The 22666-nt window shown below is 43.4% G+C and overlaps 1 protein-coding gene across 1 annotated transcript; it reads right to left on the bottom strand.

Moving 5' to 3' along the window:
* Positions 1-243: 243 nt before the first annotated feature.
* LOC139175896 (uncharacterized) lies at positions 244-22322 on the bottom strand. The gene is made up of 7 exons (XM_070767265.1): positions 22283-22322; positions 16750-16925; positions 15398-15499; positions 10083-11493; positions 8323-8454; positions 4522-4702; positions 244-1335 (listed from the first exon to the last, which is right to left on the bottom strand). Exons 2-7 carry the CDS (start codon positions 16881-16883, stop codon positions 1148-1150), a joined length of 2148 nt encoding a protein of 715 aa, XP_070623366.1. The 5' UTR covers positions 16884-16925; positions 22283-22322; the 3' UTR covers positions 244-1147.
* Between the last annotated feature and the right edge of the window lie 344 nt (positions 22323-22666).

The raw sequence follows: 22666 nt of genomic DNA, 5'->3' as shown, positions 1-22666 counted from the left end.
TTCCCCCTTGATTCTGCTTGACAGGTCACAAAAGGAGATCCCAGGACACTGTGACCATCATAAATACAAGTCAGTTGTCACTTTTGATCACACGGCTCTGGAGATGATGCAAAAGGATGAAAAACAGTCATAAGTCTCTTTTTGAACTCTGAATGGTCACTAAATGAACTCTTGTAAGTCAAAGACTACCTGTACAAAACCATTTCTCAACCTTAATTTGTTAAAAGATAGAATTCCAGTCCATTAGATATTAGATATTTTATTGGCTTAAGTGTTTTCAGGTTTTCCAGCAATCATTCAAAATTACTCCAAGAGGGAAAAATAACCTTGCATGAAAACGCAGCAGCTTAAATTTACAACACAAATAAAAAACTTGTGGTCTTCCCAAAAAGGCTTTATTTGTGATCATTCTTTCTCATGATCACAATCCTATTATCATGTGGCTGATAACCAAGACAAACTGCAAATAGACTCATTTTACGACTGTCTGCAACGAGTCGTAACATAAGGACTAGTTCAACCGTATTTGATCAACAGCTCAAGTCCAGGCTACATAAAGGATATCTTGATTCCAATCAATACAATACAGGTAATTGCCACCCCAGCTTGAAATGTTGAGGTCCTGGTGCAAATTCCAAACTTTTTAATGCAACTTTATCCATAGTTAATTTAATTTCAGCCATTTAGCTTCAGCTCTTGAGAAGTCTGTCTTATTCATAATCACTTTAAAAGAAAGGAGACTTGAACTATGCTGGTCGTTAAGTTTGGCACTGGAATATTAATCTTCCAATACTGAGAAAAAGAAAGCACCACATTGCATTGCAAAAACTAACAAAGATGCTGCATGTGTTTTGCCACTTCCTCATTCACGTCTTTGGTTGAGGTGTTTTTAAGGCAAATGAATTAAATAATGCTTAATAATTAATTAAGCTATAAATTAAATATTGAGTCATTGCTTCAACTTTTCAGTGTTGAGCTACCAAGATTTTTACAATTACCTGGGCTAGATTGCCAGCAGGAGGGGAGCGGAAAAAGCAATTAAATTGGCTGGAGACGTGGAAAAAAGAAATTAAATTGTCTGTTTTTATATTTTTTTAAAAAGTAACGCATTTCGTAACCAGCTGCAAATTCTTCCTAATTTGCTCTCTCATTTTATTTGTTTTCGCCGTGCCCGGGCAACTTGGTAGGTGTTGGCTAGATACGAGGCTTTCTGATCAGGAACCCTGGTCCAATATTTGATATCGATGATGCTCCGAACAACACGAAACAAAGCTCTGCGGGTTTTCAGTGTGGAATACATGAGCTTGGTCAAAGCCGATGTCAAGGACATGATATCTGCAACGAAGTCAAAATTCCATCATTCATAATTCAGTTCACTCAGAACTGCCGAAAAAACAATGGCTGCCAACCTGCCTTCCCTTGAGGACCTGTAGACTGCACGAGTCAAAAAGAGGGCTTTGAAAATATTTACTGACCCCTCACATCCTGGACACAAACTGTTCCAACTCCTACCCTCAAAATGTCACTGCAGAGCACTGCACACCAAGACAACTGGATACAAGAACATTTTTTTCCAAATGCTATCACTCTGCTAAACAAATAATTCCCTCAACACTGTCAAACTATTTACTAAATCTGCACTTCTATTTCTACTAGTTTTTTCCCATCATTCCTATCACCCATCTTCTCCCACTTATGACGGAATGACTGTAACTTGTTGCTTGTATCCTTACGATATTGTTTCCTCATTGCTTATTTGACCCCTATGGCAATCATGAAATGTTGTATCTCATGACTCTTGACAAATGTAGCCTTTTATTTTACGTACACTGAGAGCATCTGCACCAAGACAAATTCCTTGTGTGTCCAATCACACTTGGCCACTAAAGTATTCTATTCTATTCTATTCTATTCTCTACTGTAGTCTACTCTACTCTGGACAGTGTGTAATTTCCCTGATATTTTAAACCATCATTGATTAGATTGCCAATTCAGATTCTCCTTGCTAACAACGCACTTTTCAATTCACAACTTAGCGTGAAAAAGATGTACACCGTTAGTCCTCAACTTGTGACCACAATTGGGTCAAAAATTTCAGTAGCTAAGTGAGACAGTTAACGTGAGTTTTGCTCTCTTTTACTAACTGTCTTGACACAGTTGTTAAGTGAAACACCGCAGTTGTTAAAATTAGTCACACAGTTGTTAAGTGAATCTGGCTTCCCCATGGACTTTGCTCATCGGAAGGTCGCAAAAGGGGGTCACATGGCCATTGCAAATGTGGGCTGACTGCCAAGTGCCCAAATTTTAATCACACAACCACAGTGAGGCTGCAATGGCCATAAGTGCGAGAAACAGTCATAAGTTACTTTTTTCAGTACTGTTGTAACTTGGAATGGTCACTAAATGAACTGTTTTAAATTGAGGACTACCTGTAACATGTTTTAATTTTAATGCTTCATGTTTTTCGTGGTCTATATTGCTATTTATGATACTGCCAGCCTGACAGAGTTGATGTATACTGAGATGGCAGGCAAATAAATTTAATAAATAACAATTATTAATTACTGATATGTTCATGCATCTTTTAGCCTCCACAGGAGTCTGCAACAAAGAACACAAACGGTTCTATTGGCTGCAGGTTCAGCAAAAGCTCTGGTTAGAAGTTTAAGTGGTGTTTCCAGTGATGGGCTTCTACGGGAACGGTCAGGAACGCAGTTCCAGTAGCAAAATTTGGAGCTCCACCCCAGAGCACCCAATTTGCACTGAAAGATGTTGAAACAAAATGCATAAGCCACGCCCACGGTGTGGTAGTAAAAATTTTGGTAGCCCATCACTGGGTGTTTCCCAACTTTGCAACTTTCGGATAGGTGGACTTCAACTCCCAGAATAATTTTCCGGCCAGCTTCTAGGAGTTCCAAGTAAACTTAACTGAAAATTGCCAGCTTTAAGAAATGCAGACTCAAAGGCAATGTTTTTAAACCTTATTCGGCTTTTAAAATGCAGGGACTTCATCTCCCACAATTCCCTAATGGGGATCAAACGGTGGTCCTAGACTTATCACTACAACCGGGCCCCAAATTTCCATTGCTCAGCGAGATGGTTAATTTGAACTTTGCCCCATTTTATGACCTTTCTTGTCGCAGTTGTTAAGTGAATTGCTGCAGCTGTTAAGCTAGTCACCCGGTTGTTAAGGGAATCTGACTTCCCCACTGATATTGCTGGTCACAAGGTCACAAAAGGTGTGTGTGTGTGTGTCACGTGCAGGCCGGGGTTCCTACTTACTGCTACTGGTGTGACCGGCGCACAGCTCCGCACCACCAGCCTGGATGCGCACGTCCCAGTGAAATTTTGCTTCTGTGCATGCACAGAAGCAAAATCTCATGAGATGACATAAGTGTGATATTTTGGCATATTTGTTTTTGCTTCCCTGCATACGCGGAAGCAAAAAATTGCCAAAATCCCGCATGCGTGTGCGTCCTCTCGCGAGATTTTGCTTTCTGCACATGCTCAGAAGCAAAATCTCACTGGAATGTGTGCACATGCCAGTGACAGAGCTGTACGTGCAGATCCATTTCCACTACCAGTGCGCAGCGTAGCGCGCACCGGGTTGCAACTCGATATTGGTCACGTGACCTTAGGAACACTGTGACCTTCATAAATATGAACCAGTGAAAGTTTGATTGTGAGCAAATGTGAAAAATCTCCCAAGTCTCTTTTTTTCAGCAGTATAACACGCTCTCTACATGGGGCTACATTTGAAAAGTGTTCGGAAACTTCAGATCGTGCAGAATGCAGCCGTGAGAGCAATCATGGGTCTCCCTAGGTATGCCCATGTTGCACCAACACTCCGCAGCCTTCCGGTCACAATTCAAAGTGTTGGTTATGACCTTTAAAGCCCTACATGGCATCGGACCAGAATACCTCCAGGACTGTCTTTTGCCACACGAATCCCAGCGGCCAATTAGGTCCCACAGAGTGGGCCTTCTCTGGGTCCCGTCGACTAAGCAATGTCGTCTGGCGGGCCCCAGGGGAAGAGCCTTTTCTGTGGCGGCCCCGGCCCTCTGGAACCAACTCCCCCCGGAGATCAGAACCGCCCCCACCATCCTTGCCTTTCGTAAGTTGTTGAAAACTCACTTTTGCCGCTAGGCATGGGGAAATTGACACCTCCCCTAACTACAGTTTTTTGTATGGTTTGATTGGGTTGCGTGATTATTTTATTAATAAGGGTTTTTAAATTGTGCTTTTAGATATTGGATTTGTACATTGTTATTATTGTTGTGTGCCGTCCCGAGTTCTCGGAGAGGGGTGGCATACAAATCTAATAAATTATTGTTGTTGTTGTTGTTGTTGTTATTATTATTATTATTATTATTATTATTAACCTCGAATAGTAACTAAACCAATAGCTGCTAAGTTGATGGTTACCTTTAATCATGATCTGAATAAAGACAGTGACATTAAGCAAAAGTACTAATGAAAGAACGCAGCATTTGCCCATAAGCTAAAAGTCGAAGTATTTACCATTTGTAAAGGCTAAATGTATCTTCTCTCTGGTGGAGGGGTTACCAACTTTAAAAATCTGAATATTCCGCCTGGCCTGGGTCTTGTGAATGGCTGCCAAGTGCCAGCGCAAAACTTTCCATACGTTGCTGTGAATGGTAATGTTGAAAGTGTGTTCTATCTTCTCAAGTAATGTGAAAGCCTTAAAGAGAAAAAGAAAACAAAACTGAATTTTGCTGGGGTAGTGATGGTGGAGTTTCATCTTTAAAAAAAATACGTTGACTTTTCTACAGGTAACCCTTGTCATATGACAATTGGCACCAGATTTAATTTGACTTGATTTCATTTATTTGACTTATATGCCTCCCAATCTCATGGGACTCAGGGCAGCTTACAAGGATAAAATAGCACAGTACAGTTTACGATCAAACTCAAATATTAAATAGTAAAAATAATAAGCTAAAACAATCATACATACCAAGCCAATCACAGTTCGGCTGTGAATTAGGTGTTAACACTCATGGCCCCCAGGCCTGCCAGCAAAGCCAAGTCTTCACTGCCTTTCGGAAGACCAGTAAGGTGAGAGCAGTATGGACATTGGGGAGGAGGGGGCATAGTTGATTCTAAATAGACAGGGCAGCCACAGAGAAGGCCGTCCCCTGCGGGCCCGCTAACCTGCATTACTTAATTGACGGGACCTGGAGAAGGCCAACCCTATGGGATCTAATTGGCCTCTGGGAGGTATGTGGCTGTTTTTAAAAGAGATGTTCTGTTAGGCCTGTCCCCCATTAAAAACTCAAGAAAGGAAACCCCCTACACCAGGGATGGCGAACCTATGGCACGGGAGCTACAGGCGGCACCCGGAGCCATATCTGCTGGCACGGGAGCCATTGCCTGAGCTCAGCTTCACCATTCCTGCCCTACACTGAATTAGAGCAGAGGTACTTTTACCAAATAGTAAAAGTAAAATGCATAGCTAGAGGTATAACAAGCAGGAAGAGGGAGATTGTGATCCCGCTGTATAGAGTGCTGGTGAGACCACATTTGGAATACTCTGTCCAGTTCTGGAGACCTCACCTACAAAAAGATATTGACAAAATTGAAGGGGTCCAAAGACGGGCTACAAGAATGGTGGAAGGTCTTAAGCATAAAACTTATCAGGAAAGATTTAATGAACTCCATCTGTATAGCCTGGAGGACAGAAGGAAAAGGGGGGACATGATCATAGAAACATAGAAGACTGACGGCAGAAAAAGGTCCATCTAGTCTGCCCTTATACTATTTCCTGTATTTTATCTTACAATGGATATATGTTTATCCCAGGCATGTTTAAGTTTAGTTTAGTTTAGTTTAATCAGATTTGTATGCCGCCCCTCTCCGCAGACTCGGGGCAGCTCACAGCAACAGCAATACAAGACAAATCTAATATTAAATTAATTTTAAGAACACCACAAGTTAAAAACCAGTCATACACACTAGCATACCATACATAAATTTTATAAGCCTAGGGGGAAGGAACATGTCAATTCCCCCATGCCTGACGACAGAGGTGGGTTTTAAGGAGCTTACGAAAGGCTAGGAGGGTGGGGGCAACTCTGATATCTGGGGGGAGTTGATTCCAAAGGGTCGGGGCCGCCACAGAGAAGGCTCTTCCCCTGGGTCCCGCCAAACGACATTGTTTAGTTGACGGGACCCGGAGAAGGCCAACTCTGTGGGACCTAACTGGTCGCTGGGATTCGTGCGGCAGAAGGCGGTCCCGGAGATATTCAGTTAAATTCAGTTAAATTCAGTTACTGTGGATTTACCAACCACGTCTGCTGGAATTTTGTTCCAAGGATCTACTACTCTTTCAGTCAAATAATATTTTCTCATGTTGCTTTTGATCTTTCCCCCAACTAACTTCAGATCGAAACATTTAAATATGTTCAAGTGTTAAATAAGGTTCAGGAGGGAAGTGTTTTTAATAGGAAAGTGAACACAAGAACAAGGGGACAATCTGAAGTTAGTTGGGGGAAATATCAAAAGCAACATAAGAAAATATTATTTTACTGAAAGAGTAGTAGATCCTTGGAACAAACTTCCAGCAGACGTGGTTGGTAAATCCACAGTAACGGAATTTAAACATGCTTGGGATAAACATAGATCCATCCTAAGATAAAATGCAAAAAATAGTATAAGGGCAGACTAGATGGATCATGAGGTCTTTTTCTGCCATCAGTCTTCAATGTTTCTATGTTTCTAAATTGAAAATGATAGCAGCAAAAACAAAAGTTACACATGGAAAGCCACCCCAAATCTCTCCCCACTGGGGCCCAGCACTGAGAGTCCAATCAACATTCAGTATAGTATTATGGGAAAGCTCCTCTTCAGGGATTCCTCGCACGCGGAGTCTCAGGGCAATTGGCCTTGAAGCAACTCCATTCAGCAGAGCCCTCATTCAAACCTCTTTTACAATTCTCGAGGGACAACTACAGACCAGCTCATTTCTCCACCCCAAATACCCATGGCTCCTCCCATTTCTATGGCAGCTTATACATTCTAACAAGGCAGTCATTATTTATTTATTTTATTTTTATTTATTCATTCATTTGTCCAATACATGGATACATAGGAAGAAAATAGACATGTGATAATATAAAAGAGGGTGAAAGTGAACTTAGAGGAGAGGATATATGAAAGAATATATAAGATAGGTGAAAGAAAGGAGAGACAATTGGACAGGGAACGAAAGGCACACCAGTGCACTTATGTGACAACTCACATTAGGTGAGTTGTACTTGGCATTATTAGCAAATCACCACAGGGCCTAAGTGAATCACAAGGTTGTTAAGCAAATCTAGCTTTTCTCACTGACTTTGCCTTCCGGACCCCGAATGGGAAGGTGGTTATTATTATTATTATTATTATTATTATTATTATTATTATTATTATTATTTATTAGATTTGTATGCCGCCCCTCTCCGCAGGTTGTTAGAGGTGATCATTTGTCCAACGGATGCTACAACCATTGTAAATACATACTGGTTGCCAGGTGTCTGAATTTTGGTTGTGTCGCAATGGCGACACAGCTAATCCTCGACTTCCAACTATTCGCTTAGTGACCATCCGAAGTTACTATGTACTTAAAAGGGTGACGTTTTTTCTAAAACTATACCTACAACTAGTCCTCGACGTACAACAAGTCATTTAGTGACAGTCTGAAAGGACGACAGCACTGATATATTGTTTTTATTATTGCTGTGAGCCTCCTCGAGTCTACGGAGAGGGGCGGCATACAAATCTAATAAATAATAATAATAATAATAATAATAATAATAATAATAATAATTTTTCACACTAAAGACCGCTGCAGCATCCCGTGATCAAAATTCAGACGCCGGGCAAGTGACTCACATTTACAACGGGCGCTGTGTCCCCGGGGTCATGTGATTCGCTTTTGTGACCTTCTGACAAGCAAAGTCAATGGAGAAGCCAGATTCGCTTAACAACCGTGTGACTAAGTTAACAACAGTGGCAAAAGAGATCATGAAGTGGGGCAAAACTCACTTAACTATCTTGCTTAGCAAGGGAAATTTTTGCTCAGTGGTGGTTGTAAGTCAGGGAGTATACATACTTCTTTCTTTTGAGCAACCCACTCTCTACAACTGCTGGTGGCCAGTCCTCCCATTTTTCTAATTTTAGAAGAGGTATTTTTACCAATGCCTAATTTTAGAGCCTGTTCGATCTACTGGTTAAAACACCAGGTTAGAAATCATAAATCTATGGATTCAAGTCCCACCTTAGGCACGGGTGAATGTGGGCCAATTGGAATGCTGTACTCACTTTTGCTTGCTCTTGAAATTGGATCCAGATCAGGCGATCCATTCGGGAAGGTTTATCTGGAAGCTGGAAAACAGGAATCTCGTAGGTGGCAAAGCTTGTCCAATGGAAACTTTTCGCTAAATCAGCCTCGAGCTGGAGGGGAAATAAAAGGGAATTTCCAGAGCGTGCTCCAATCTGAATGGCAATTCAGATTAATTAATCCCAAATGGTAAAAAGGCAGATCCTCTCCATAAATCTCCAGGGATCAACTGCAACGTTACCTTCAGCTGGAATTTAACTCCATCCAGGCATTTGGGTAGTACGATACAGAAGAATTTTACTACAAGGAGTCCTCGACCTACGACCACAGTTGAACCCAAAATTCCTGTTGTGAGACATTTATTAAGTGGGTTTTTCCCCATTTTAAGGCCCTTTTGCCACAGGTGTTAACTACCGTGGTTGTTAAGTTAGTAATTTGGTTGTTAAGAGAATCTAGCTTCCCTGTTTGCTGGGCTTCGTCAGGATCATGCGATCCCGGGACACCATAACCATCATAAATAGGAGCCAGCTGCTAAGCATCCGAATTTTGATCACGTAGCCATGGGATGCTGCAATGGTTGTTAAGTGTGAAATACAGTCATTAACTTTGGAGTTTTAACTTTGAACAGTCACTAAACAAACTGTTTCAAGGACTATCTATACTGTCTACTTCTACTTCCGTTAGAATATTCATGAACTGGGAGAGCCATGTTAACAAGGTCAGCCAATGAATAGGCACAGCAACTGAGTCAGGCAATGGGAGCTAACCACATCTGGGTCTGTGCAGAGAATCGAAACTGAGAAGCTTAAGGCTGGGCGTGGCTCAGTCTTCACTCTCCTCTCTGCTCTGCTGAAATGAAGAAATAAGCTTGTGTTTACTTGAAGAAATAATCTGCTAATGGTATTGTAAATTCATCTGTTATGGTATTTATAAAGAAGTTAATGAATCTAGCTGAATCATGTGTGCTTCGGGTTTTGGTTTTTATGCAACTAACTCTGATAACTAAAACATACGAAGAACGGTTGCAGGAACTGGGCATAGCTAGTTTAATGAAAAGAAGGACCAGAAGAAACATGATATTCTTCCAATATCTCAGGGTTGCCACAAAGAAGAGGGAGTCAGGCTTCTTTGTGGCAACCCCTGAGATAGGGTAGAACAAGAAGAAATGGTGGAAACTAATCAAGGAGAGAAGCAACTTAGAACTAAGGAAAAATCTCCTGACAATTTGAACAATTAATCAGTGGAACTGCCTGCCTCTAGAAGTTGTGAATGCTCCACCATTGGAAGTTTGAAAGAAGATTTTGGATAACCATGTCTGGAGTAGTGTAGGGTTTCCTACCTGAGCAGGAGGTTGGACTAGAAGACCTCAAAGGTCCCTTCAAACACTGTTATTCTATTCTAACTACAGATAGTCCTTAAGTTATGACCATAATGATGCTAGTCTATCAGAGAAATAAGTAGCAATGGCCGTAAAACAGGTCGTCCATAACACCGACCTGATTTCATGACCTTTTTTGCAGCAGGTGATCGTCAAGCCACTCCCACCTGGTCACATGGCTTGCAAGCCACACCCACAAATAAGCCATGCCCACAGTGTGGTAGTAAAAGTTTTTGCACCCCTTCACTGTTCCACCCCCTGACTTCCCCCACTCAACGTAAATTGACAGGGGATTACATCTCCTAGATCCCCTACCCCAGCCTGGAAGGTGTTCAATATGTCACATAATAATCCCTCTCTTACCTTAATTCGCTGCTTTCTTAAGGATGACCAGTGTTTGTAACATCCCTCTAGGCGCATGCGGAACATGTAGTTAGGCCTATCACGACTATTAACCAAACTGTTGTGGGAACACTGCGATGAGAGCGTGTGATACAACGCAGAGGCGTCTCTTTGGGTAAAACGACCCAAATGGGGAATGTTGCCATAACCGACCAAGAAAGATGGACCTGATGGTGACACACGAGGAGGGGGAAATGCAGGAAAATCTTGAATTTTCCTCTGGTCCATTTCCTTCTTCCATCTCAACACATCTGGCTTGGTCCAGTCCGGACCTACATAGGCTAGTTTCGTTCTGGGTCTTCTCCCAGTGGGTTTCTTTTTCCGGCCGGCATATTCCCCGTTTCGTGCACTGTTCAACCTTTGGCATTTTGCAAACCTGTTTGCCGGAGGACGGTAGCGCCCACCACAGGGGGAAGGATTTCTCGAAATTTCACCCACGCATTCCGGCCGAGGAGCTTGCGCATCAACCCAGCGACCTCTGAAGGAATGGAGCGGCTTTACGTTTCCTTTAGAGCTTGAAAGCCTATCATTCTGCAGAGGGCCACGTTTTTGCAGGGCCGTCTGGGAACCCAATGTTGCGCACAATCCCTTTGAGGGGTTGAAACTTCTGACGCTGAGGCCTTTATCTCCACTGTAAGATGAATATTTCTTCGGGAAACCTGGGGGTGGAGGTATGAGATTTGAAGAATCCTGGAGGGGATATACGGAATGTTTATTTTTAATATTAAAGGCAGTTGGGTTGTCGCAGTCAACTCGCTGCTCAATACTCATTGTTTCAGGGATGCTGTTTTTTTGCAGAAGTTGGGGTGGGACGAGGGACACCAATCGGGCTGCTCCGTAAGCTCCTGTTTTAGCACACAACTTGTTCTGCTCAGTCACCAGATACCACATCCTTTCACTTCTTGCAGAAAGAGACGGCAGAACTGATTTTTTTACATCGCTGGCCCCAAGCGCCTCTCTTGCGATGCCCTCCTCTTGTTCTCCATAACGTGCAGCCAAGATCTGTGATGCAGACGAGTCGCCGTTTGTGACAACATCGCCTTCTTTCTTAATGTTGCTGCACTCGGGAACGATGTTGGATGGCGGATTTAAATCTCGACGGGTAAAGTCCTTGTTTTGTAGGTTGAAGAGCTTCAGCAATTCGGGAGAGGGCAGAAAGCACGGAGGTCGATGGAGGGACAGGTCATTGAATTTCCTGCCCAGCAGTTCCATTGAAAACTCCTTTGCGATTTCTTCATAGGTTCTGTAGGTTTCAAGGAGGTTAGTTGGGTTTTGACACTCCCAAATGTTCAGAGGAAAAAGGCTGGAATATCGACTGCAATATTCCAAATCGATGTACCAAATTGGGGAGAATGTCTTTGTTGGAGTGTCCCTGTAACAGATAAAATTCCATTTGTTAATAATACTTCAAAGTTTCCTGTCTAAGGTTCGACATAAAGACCTTTCTATATAGTTATCCTCAACTTACAACCATAATTGAGCCTGCCATTACAGGGAGTCCTCGACTTATGACCATAATTGAGCCTGCCTTTAAGAGATAGTCCCTGACTTATCACCATAATTGAGCCTGTATTAATAATAATAGTAATAGCAATAGCAATAGTAATAGTAGTAGTAATAATAATAATGATGATAATTATTATTATTATTATTATTATTATTATTATTATTATTATTTATTAGATTTGTATGCCGCCCCACTCCGAAGACTCAGGGTGGCTCACAACAACAATAAACAGCTTACCACAAATCCAATAATTAAAAAACTGAAGCTAAACCAGGTATTATTTAAAAACAGTCAATACTACTCAATCATAGCACACATAAATCTTACTAGTCAAAAGGGAATACATCAATTACCCCATACCTGGTGACATAGGTAGGTCTTCAAAGTCTTGCGGAAGGCGAGGAGGGTGGGAGCCGGGGCCGCCACAGAGAAGACTCTTCCCCTGGGTCCCATCAGATGACATTGTTTAGTCGATGGGACCCAGAGAAGGCCAACTCTGTGGGACCTAATCGGCCACTGGGATTCATGCGGCAGAAGGCGGTCCCATAGGTATTCTGGTCCAATGCCATGTAGGGCTTTATAGGTCATTACCAACACTTTGAATTCTGTCTGGAAACTGATCGGCAGCCACTGTAGGCCGCGGAGTGTTGACAAGACTTGGGCATATCTGGGAAAGCCCATAATTGCTCTCGCGGCCACATTCTGCATGATCTGAAGTTTCCGAACTCTCTTGAAAGGTAGCCCCATGTAGAGAGTGTTGCAGTAGTCGAGCCTCAAGGTGATGAGGGCATGAGTGACTGTGAGTAGAGACTCCCTGTCCAAATAGGGCCGCAACTGGTGCAGCAGGAGAAACTGGGCAAACGCCCCCCTCGCCACAGCTGAAAGATGGTGATCTAAAGTTAGCTGTGTAGTCCGTGACTTACGACGAAAATTGAGCATGCACTTAACAGTTAGTCCCTGACTTATGAGCATAGTTGAGCCTGCCCTTAACAGGTAGTCCCTGACTTACAACTGTAATTGAACCTATGCGACCACTCGTTCAGCAACTCTTTGAAGTTACAACAGCACTGAAGAAAGTGACAGCAGTAGTCCTCACAGCCACAGCATCCACACAGTCATGGGATCAAAATTTGGCTGTTTGGCATGTACAGAAGCGGTGGGCAGCTCCTGCTTCTGTGAACTGGTAGCACAGTCGCAACATGTTTTAGAACTTATTATTGTATGTACGGGTAGTTGTCAACTTACGACAGCTCGTTGGATGACTGTTCAAATTTGCAGCGGCACAGAAAAAGTGGCCTAGGACCATTTTCCACACTCACGACCGTTGCATCAATCACGTGGCCAGGTGATCAAAATTCAAAGGCTTGGCCACTGACTTGGATTTACGACAGTTGCTGCTTCCTGGGATCATGTGATCAGAACCTTCTGACAAGCCAAAGTCAATTGGGAAGTCAGACTCACTTAGCCTGGTTACCAAGTTAACAACTGCACTGATTTGCTTAACAACTGTGGCAAGGAAGGTCGTAAAACGGGGGCAAGCTCACTTTGCAAATGTCTTAACTTAGCAACATAAATTTTGGGCTCAACTGTAGCTGTAGGTCGTAGGCTGTACCTGCATTTACAATGGTTCAGAATCCTGGGGTCATGCGATCACCATTTGCAATCTTCCTTTTTAAAAAAAAAATTATTTTGAATTTTCAAAAGATTTACAGACAAACATAAAAACAAAAAGCAATAAATACATAAATGAAAGGAAAAAATAAAAAATAAAGAAACAAAAAACAATACAATGCAATACCAATAATACAGTTCCCACTTCCACTACTTGTCGCGCCGCGCCTCTCACCCCCGCTATTGCCCCTACAAACCCCACCGCTCATACTGCCGCTCGCCACAGCGGGGCAACTCGAGCAGCCGGGGTGGTAGGCGCATCTCCTGATCGAGCAAGCTCAAGAAGCAGCCCGGAGAAGTGGCCGATGTGAGGAGGTGAGCACCAGAGTGAGTAAGATATGGGCCAGGTAGGCTGCTTGTGGCGGAGCTGGGCGGTGGGGCGGGCAGGATGGGCCACTCAGGCAGAGATGCCGCTCACGGTGGGATAGAGCCACCTTTCATGGAGGCGAGCGGCAGGAGGAGCAGTGGAGCTAGCAGGGGTGTCAGCGGCGGTGAGCGGCATGGCAGAACAAGCAGCAACAAGGGGAACTGGGAAAGTGAGCAGAGCTACGCAGCTGCTTGTGACGGAGCCAGCACAAGCTGCATGGGGAATGTGAGTGGACAGAGGCAGGCGAGCGGACGCAGAGCAGGGAGAACGGCAGCTGTCTTACTTGGCGGTTTCCAGGCTTTTTTGCTTTTGTGAATGCGCAGAAACAGAAAAAACCACCCTGGAAATCATGCGCATGTGTGATCGCACGAGATTTGGCCTCTGCGCCTCCCATCCCGCGACCGTTACAGTAGGGCCGCCAATGGCTGACCTTTACTGGTTACAGCCAATCAGGTTGCAGCACACTTAATAAACCCATGATTACCTACTGATTATGGCTTACATCAGCCTTTCCTACGATTACACACCATTTTCTTGCATTGTAATGTTACTTCAAGAAACAAACCTATTTCTGACACCGCTTACTTAACCACCTCCTTGCATGGCATCAGAAACTCTGGTTTAAGTCGAGGACTAACTGCACAATGCAGGCATTCACAAGATCCTTTATGAAGTCACCTACCAATTTAGACTATAACGCTAAAAGAACAATGGACACAGGATGAAATTGACCCCATTCTTGTCTTAATCTTAAACTGAATTGTCCAGCCAGCTGATGCCACTTTGCACACTCAGGATGAGGGTTTTATTCTATTTTAACAAAGTTTTTAAAATATCTGGGGATGGGGTGAGACAGGGAGAAAAGACACCACTGTACCCAGTGATGGGCTCCTACGGGTACTGGTCAGGTATACAGAACCAGTAGAAACATTTTGAATTTTTTTCTACTGTTCTGGGTTCTCCGTAGGTTTTTCCTATTTATTTATTTATTTATTTATTAAATTTGTATGCCACCTCTCTCCGTAGACTCGGGGCGGCTCACAACAGTAATAGGAAAAACAATGTACAATACAAATCTAATAATTAAAACTAAAAACCCATAATTTAAGAAACATGCACACAAGATACCATACATAAACAATATAGGCCTGGGGAAGTTATCTCAGTTTACGAAAGGCAAGGAGGGTGGGGGAAGTTCTAATCTCAGGGGGGAGCTGGTTCCAGAGGGTCGGGGCCGCCACAGAGAAGGCTCTTCCCCTGGGTCCCGCCAGATGACATTGACCCAGAGTAGGCCCACTCTGTGTAGTAAATGTGGTTGAATGTGTATAATTTTAGAAGAGCCGTGTGCATGCGTGTGTGTGTACATATACATACAATTTATATAGTAGATAATGTATATTTTGTGAACCTCTGTGTAATATGTATGTACACATAATGGCATATATACCTATTGGATTGAATGGTATATTTTGGATGTTCGGTGATAGAAAACAGATAGGGAAATTCTCTCTCTTTGAGACAAGGCCAGGCACCCTAACCGAAACCCTTGACTTGAGTGACCTCAGGTTGGCCGCCTTTAAGACAGTCACATGACCTTTAAGCACCACCACCCCGTCTCATGATCGTCAAGCCCCTCCCACCTGCTCACCTGGCTGTCAAACCACACCCACAAAATAAGCCACGCCCACAGTGTGATAGTAAAAAAAATTGCAAGCCCTCCACTGACTGTACCATTCTGACGTGGTTCTCTGATGGCTGGATTCTTGCAAGATGTTGGACACCAGTGCAACCACATCAGGATCATTTCCAGAATATAAGAGATTGTTTTGCTTCCTAAAAAGAAGGATTAAAAAATGTGAAATAAATCTGGCTTCTGGTGTAATTTATTTTTTTCCATCCGGGCTTTTTATTATTATTACTATTATTATTATTATTATTATTATTATTATTATTATTATTATTACTATTATTATTATTATTATTATTTTACAAGTAACTCAAAACAGTGAACCTATGTAACATATCTTCCTATTTTCCCCACAGCCGCCAACACACACACACCCTCCTGGGAGATGGACTGGCCCAAAAACACCAAGCCGGCTTGTGAGACTAGAACTCACAGCCCCCTTGTAATTGACCCTAAGTCACATCCCCAGCTTTCATGCCTAAGGCGGGAGGAAAGGTCCCCATCTTCAGGTGATTGGCCCAGTCACCCAACCGCTTTCATATCACCACGAAGCTAGAACTCACCGTCTCTTGGTGATTATCCCAAAGAACTCCCACCCATAGGTTTCATGCCTAAGGCAGGACTAGAACTCGCCATCTCCCACCAATTGGCCCAAAGTCACCCAGCCAGCTTCCCTGCCTAATGCAAAACTAGAACTCGCCGTCTCCTAGTGATTGGCCTAAAGTCACAGCTTTCATGCCTAACTCGGGACTAGAACTCAATGTCTCCTACTGATTGGCCCAAAGTCAGCCAACCAGCTTCCATGCCTAAGTCGGGACTAGAACTCACTGTCTCCTAGTGATCGGCCTAAAGTCACCCAGCCAGCTTCCATGCCTAAGTCGGGACTAGAACTCACTGTCTCCTAGTGATTGGCCTGAAGTCACCCAGCCAGCTTCCATGCCTAAGTCGGGACTAGAACTCACTGTCTCCTAGTGATCGGCCTAAAGTCACCCAGGCAGCTTCCATGCCTAAGGTGGAACTAGAACTCACTGTCTCCTAGTGATCGGCCTAAAGTCACCCAGCCAGCTTCCATGCCTGTCGGGACTAGAACTCACTGTCTCCTAGTGATCGGCCTAAAGTCACCCAGGCAGCTTCCATGCCTAAGGTGGAACTAGAACTCACTGTTTCCCGTTTTCTAGTCTGGTGCCTTAAGAACTTTATTTCTTCCCATTTCTTCCACATGAAGTTGTTATTTATGGAAAATTTGAGCTTAAAAAAAAAACGAACTTGAAAATTCCTAAAAGCAGACAAAACGTAATCAAAGGGCAGGTCATGTCTGGGTGTTTGTGGGAATATGAGCAGAAGATCCCTCCCCCTCCCCCACTCGTGTCACCAGTGAAAGGATCGCAATCCATACCTTCCGCCTGACCGTTCTTCAAGGGGAAGCCAAATCCTGCTCCCGTCGCTATATCTGGCCACGCGACTGTATAATGGACGGTGCTCCAGAGAAAACGGCAAATTTCTTACGTCACCCAAAAATTGGATAATCATTTTTGCACCTCTGTTGTTTTTCTGGGGATCAATTGCAGGAAGCTGGAGAGCAAGGAAGGGGTAGAGATTTATTTGTTTGTTTATTTATTTATTGGATTTGTATGCCGCCCCTCTCCGCAGACTCGGGGCGGCTAACAACAATGATAAAAAACAACATGTAACAATCCAATTTAATAAAACAACTAAAAACCCTTATTATAAAAACCAAACATACACACAAACATACCATATATAACTTGTAATGGCCTAGGGGAAGGAATATCCTAACTCCCCCATGACTGGCGACAAAGGTGGGTCTTGAGTAATTTGCGAAAGACAAGGAGGGTGGGGGCCGTTCTAATCTCTGGGGGGAGTTGATTCCAGAGGGCCGGGGCCGCCACAGAGAAGGCTCTTCCCCTGGGGCCTGCCAAACGACATTGGTCGACGGGATGATACCAACAATAACAACAACAGGGTTGGAAGGGACCGTGTAGGTCTTCTAGTCCATCTTCCTGCTTAGGCTGGAAACCCTCCACTACTTTTATTTGTTTGTTTGTTTGTTTGTTTGTTTTGTCCAATACACAATAATACACAATGAAGGTAATAGAGGACACCTTCGAGGAAATAGATTAGAGAAAGAAGATATATGGGATAGGACAGGGGTCGGAAGGCACTCTAGCGCACTTATGCACGCTCCTTAAATTAAATTAAATTAAATTAAATTAGTTACTTGAAGTACAGTACAGTACTATCCAACGTCTGCATAAAAACTTCCAGTGTTGGAGCATTCACAACTTCTGCAGGCAAGCTGTTCCACGGATTAATTGTTCTGACCGTCAGGAAATTTCTCCTTAGTTCTAAGTTGCTTCCGTCCTTGTTTAGTTTCAACCCATTGCTTCTTGTTCTACCCACAGGTGCTTTGGAGAATTGCTCCACTCCTTCTTCTTTGTGGCAGCCTGAGATATTGGAAGATGCTATCATGTCTCCCCTGGCCCTTCTTTTCATTAAACTAGCCATGCCCAGTTCCTGCAGCCGTTCTTCATATGTTTTGGCCTCTAGTCCTCTAATCATCTTTGTGGCTCTTCTCTGCACTTTTCCCAGAGTCTCAACATCCTTTTGGCATCGTGGCGACCAAAACTGGATGCTAATATTCCAAGCGTGGCCTTACCAAGGCCTTATAAAGTGGCATTAACACTTCACGTGATCTTGATTCTATCCCTCTGATGACACAGCCTAGAACTGTGTTGGCTTTTTTGGCAGCTGCTGCACACGGCTGGCTCCTATTTAAATGCTCTCCAAGATCCCTCTCACAGTTGCTACTGTTGAGCAAGTACCACAGATTTTGTAGACAGGAACTGAATAAGCTATAAATCAGGGGTGTCGAACTCAAATGACATTGAAGGCCGCATCAGAATTATGTTTGCGCTGCAGGAGGGGGGGGCACAATGAGCAGGGCAACCTCGCGGTCACTCGGATCTGGTGGAGGAGGGCGCCTGTGGCCAGACCAGACCTTTCGCTACTTCAGTGCATCCGCTCCCGTGAACTAAAGGCGGAACTAAAGAGACGCCTTGATCTGGGTGAATCTTACTTATACATCGACTATGGCACAGAATGCATCAAATCCAGGACACATAATCCTCCCTACATCTTCCAGCCTAACGTCTCTCATCAACCACCCTACTTCTTCCAACCGACCATCTCACAACAACAAATTGACACCTACCAACCAGAACTACAACAAAGACTAGGAAAGTGGGCCCCTTACTACCACTAAGACCTCCAAGGTCCCTTCCAACTCTGCTATTATTATTATTAGCTTCCGACAAGCTGTCAATGTGGGGAAAACACATTCCCTTAACAACTGTGGTGGTTTGCAAAACAATTTCTTCCGCTTTCTCCACTGGGGAGGGGGGCTCCACCCCCTCCAAGCCCTCAAGGTTCTACATTTAGGCATCAAAACCAAAATACATGCACAGGTATATGTGGTACCTAGCTTAGTGCATGGCAATATAGGCAAGTGCTTATTTCAGGGCTAAAAAAAATGTGAGACAGGGTATTCTTTTGGGGGGGGGAGAAACACGGGTAGTAGTAACTCTGTGAAGGATACTGGGAGTCCTAGAGACAATCACTTAAACAGGAACCATCTGCCAAAATAGCCACCACAGTTCAAGGCTGCATATAACACAAGTATTAATACCACTTTAAAAGGCCTTTCTGAGGCCACACTTGGAATCCTAGATTCAGTTTTGGTCACCACGATGTAAAAAAGATGTTGAGGCTCTAGAAATAGTGGAGAGAAGTAGAGCAACAAAGATGATTAGGGGACTGGAGGCTAAACCATGAAGAACAGTTGCAGGAACTGATCCTGGCTAGTTTCTCCAAAGCACCTGAGGGTAAAAGCAATGGGTGGAAACTAAACAAGGAGAGAAGCAACTTGGAACTAAGGAGAAAATCCCTGAAAGTCAGAACAGTTAGTCAGTGGAAGAGCTTGCCTCCAGAAGTTGTGAATGTTCCAACACTAGAAGGTTTGAAGAAGAGGTTGGATAACCCTCTCTCTGAAGTGGTGTAGTGTGTCCTGCCTAAACAGGAGTTTGGACTAGGTCCCTTCCAACTCCGTTATTCCATTCTATGCTGTTATCTAGTAGGGTTATGAAAAATATGCAAGAAAGCAACCCAGCTCAGGCAGCTTCAAGGACATTTCCACATTCCTCCTCCCCCTCCTCCTTTTCCTCCGGGCAAACTCTCCTCCCTACTAACACTGACAATGCTATCGCAGTAGCTTAGTTATGGAACCCCTGCAAGAAAAGCACTTTGCTCAGAGAGCCCCAAGCACCCTAGAACATAACACACACACACACCGCTACAAATAGTGTATTCTACTACCCTTCAGAAATTACCCACTGTTTTATCATTCCCAACATACCTCCTTTTGTTTCTCAAACACAAGTGGCCTAAAAAAAAAACCATATACCTACCCCCAAACAGCCTTTCAAACAGTTAAAAAAAGGGAGGGGGCAGTGCAAAAATACAACTGCTTTAAATGTCATTTAAATCATCAAAATTCTCATTTTGCATCCTTCTCGCCCTCCTTTGAATTATAGGGAAGGGTTCCTGGCCTCCGTTTCTTTTCCTTCGCTCCAAACTTTACTTACCCAAGAGTGACAGAGGCTGATTTCTCCCTGAACTTCCCCGTCTTACAAATGCTCACGGGAGCTTTTATAGATTTAACAGATTGAGATAATGGGATAATTATACAATTTAACAATCCGCCCTACAGCTGCCCTTATTGCTGCTTGTAGATGCAAACTCCATTATATTCTACTAAAAATAAAAATAAAAATAAAGGGACCACTCAAATAACACATCCTAGATCTGAATGAATAAAATATTCTCATTGTATACTTTGTTCTGTACGAAGTTGAATGTGCTGACAAGGTATAATTGATTCTCAGGGTTGCTTCCTAAGTGGACAGTTTGATTTCACAGATGTTTGATTTACTTGGAGTTATATTGTGTTGTTTAAGTGTTACCTTTATTTTTTTTTAGCAGTGTACATTACAACTCACACACAGAAACAGTTGCCAAGTTATGGGATAATTCACACACAGGCTGAGATTATCCACTTGTGTGATTTTTTAGGGTGGGTGGGAGAAAAGGCTTTATTTGAGTGAAAATCTTCCATCTTGCTGCAGGGTGGTGTCTTTTAAAGAATTTTCTCTGTTATTTTAATAAAAGAAGCCAAAGGAAAATATTCAGTTTCACCAAATGTGTAAAGAGTGGGGGGAAAACCCCTGCCCACCATCCAGGCAAGTATTTTAAAACAATTAAACAGCTAGCAAACATATAGTATATTTTTATTCCTATACAAGTAGTCCTTGGCTTGTAGCCATTTGTTTAAGAGACTATTGAGTGGCACTGAAAAAAGTAATTTATGACCGGACTTCACACTTACAACTAGTGATGGGCGAACCCAACAGTGTTTGGGTTCGGCAAGTTCGGACGAACTTTACGCAAAATTCGGCCAAACCCGAACCGAACTCGAACCCAAACGGGGAATCCCTCCCACAAAGAGATTCCGGGGGCGGAACTTTGACGTCACCGGCAGGTTGCTAAGGACGCCAAGGTGATCACTTCCTGGATTCCATGGAATCTAGGAAGTGATCACCTTGGCATCCTTAGCAATCTGCCGGTGACGTCAAAGCTCCGCCCCCGGAATCTCTTCGTGGGAGGGATTCCCCAGCTCCTTCAAAGGGAGGTCTTCACGTAAAAATAAACATTGTTATTTTTACGAAAAAGGACGCCGCAGCAGCACTACAAGCAAAGGGCGGTCCTTTCACGTAAAAATAACAATGTTTATTTTTACGTGAAAGGACCGCCCTACATTTCTGTTGCAAAGCAAGACGCTTTCCTGTCAGAGCGTGTGTTCAGCACCGCAGGAGGGATCATCACTGACAGAAGGATCCGCCTATCCACAGCCAAGAGCAACAAAGATGATTGGGGGACTGGAGGCTAAAATATATGAGGAAAGTTTGCAGGAACTGGGCATGGCTAGTTTAATGAAATGAAGGACGGGGAGGGGACAAGATAGCAGTGTTACAATATCTTAGGGGTTACCACAAAGAAGAGGGAGTCAACCTATTCTCCAAAGCACCTGAGGGTAAAAGCAATGGGTGGAAACTAAACAAGGAGAGAAGCAACTTGGAACTAAGGAGAAAATCCCTGAAAGTCAGAACAGTTAATCAGTGGAACAGCTTGCCTCCAGAAGTTGTGAATGTTCCAACACTAGAAGATTTGAAGAAGAGGTTGGATAACCCTCTCTCTGAAGTGGTGTAGTGTGTCCTGCCTAAACAGGGGGTTGGACTAGAAGACCTCCAAGGTCCCTTCCAACTCCGTTATTCCATTCTATGCTGTTATCTAGTAGGGTTATGAAAAATATGCAAGAAAGCAACCCAGCTCAGGCAGCTTCAAGGACATTTCCACATTCCTCCTCCCCCTCCTCCTTTTCCTCCGGGCAAACTCTCCTCCCTACTAACACTGACAATGCTATCGCAGTAGCTTAGTTATGGAACCCCTGCAAGAAAAACACTTTGCTCAGAGAGCCCCAAGCACCCTAGAACATAAACCCCCGGCTACAAATATTGTATTCTACTACCCTTCAGAAATTACCCACTGTTTTATCATTCCCAACATGCCTCCTTTTGTTTCTCAAACACAAGTGGCCTAAAAAAAAACCATATACCTATCCCCAAACACCCTTTCAAACAGTTAAAAAATGGTTTTGGGCAGTGCAAAAATACAACTGCTTTAAATGTCATTTAAATCATCCAAATTCTCATTTTGCATCCTTCTCGCCCTCCTTTGAATTATAGGGAAGGGTTCCTGGCCTCCGTTTCTTTTCCTTCGCTCCAAACTTTACTTACCCAAGAGTGACAGAGGCTGATTTCTCCCTGAACTCCCTGGGCTTACAAATGCTCAGGGGAGCTTTAACGGATTTAACAGATTGAGATAATTGGTATAATTCTACAATTTAACAATCCGCCCTGCAGCTGCCCATATTGCTGCTACTAGATGCAAACTCTGACTTTAACAATTATCTTGCTCTACAAGGGAAATTCTTATCTCCATTGTGATTACAACTCAAGGATTACCTGTAATTGCAAGTGATTTCTCCTTTGCAAAATAAACACAGTTATAGGGGATAATAGTTTGTGAGTGTCCCAGCATGACATGAGTCTGAGCATAACCTGAGGGCCCCTCGGATACAAATTGCTGCTTTCCAGGTGTGTCATATCTGATTCCAGTTG

This window comes from Erythrolamprus reginae, chromosome Z (assembly GCF_031021105.1).
Source record: "Erythrolamprus reginae isolate rEryReg1 chromosome Z, rEryReg1.hap1, whole genome shotgun sequence".
NCBI classification, from domain to species: Eukaryota; Metazoa; Chordata; class Lepidosauria; order Squamata; family Dipsadidae; genus Erythrolamprus; species Erythrolamprus reginae.
The sequence above is the reverse complement of the archived record's forward strand: the minus strand, read 5'-3'. Positions and strand labels throughout refer to the sequence as shown.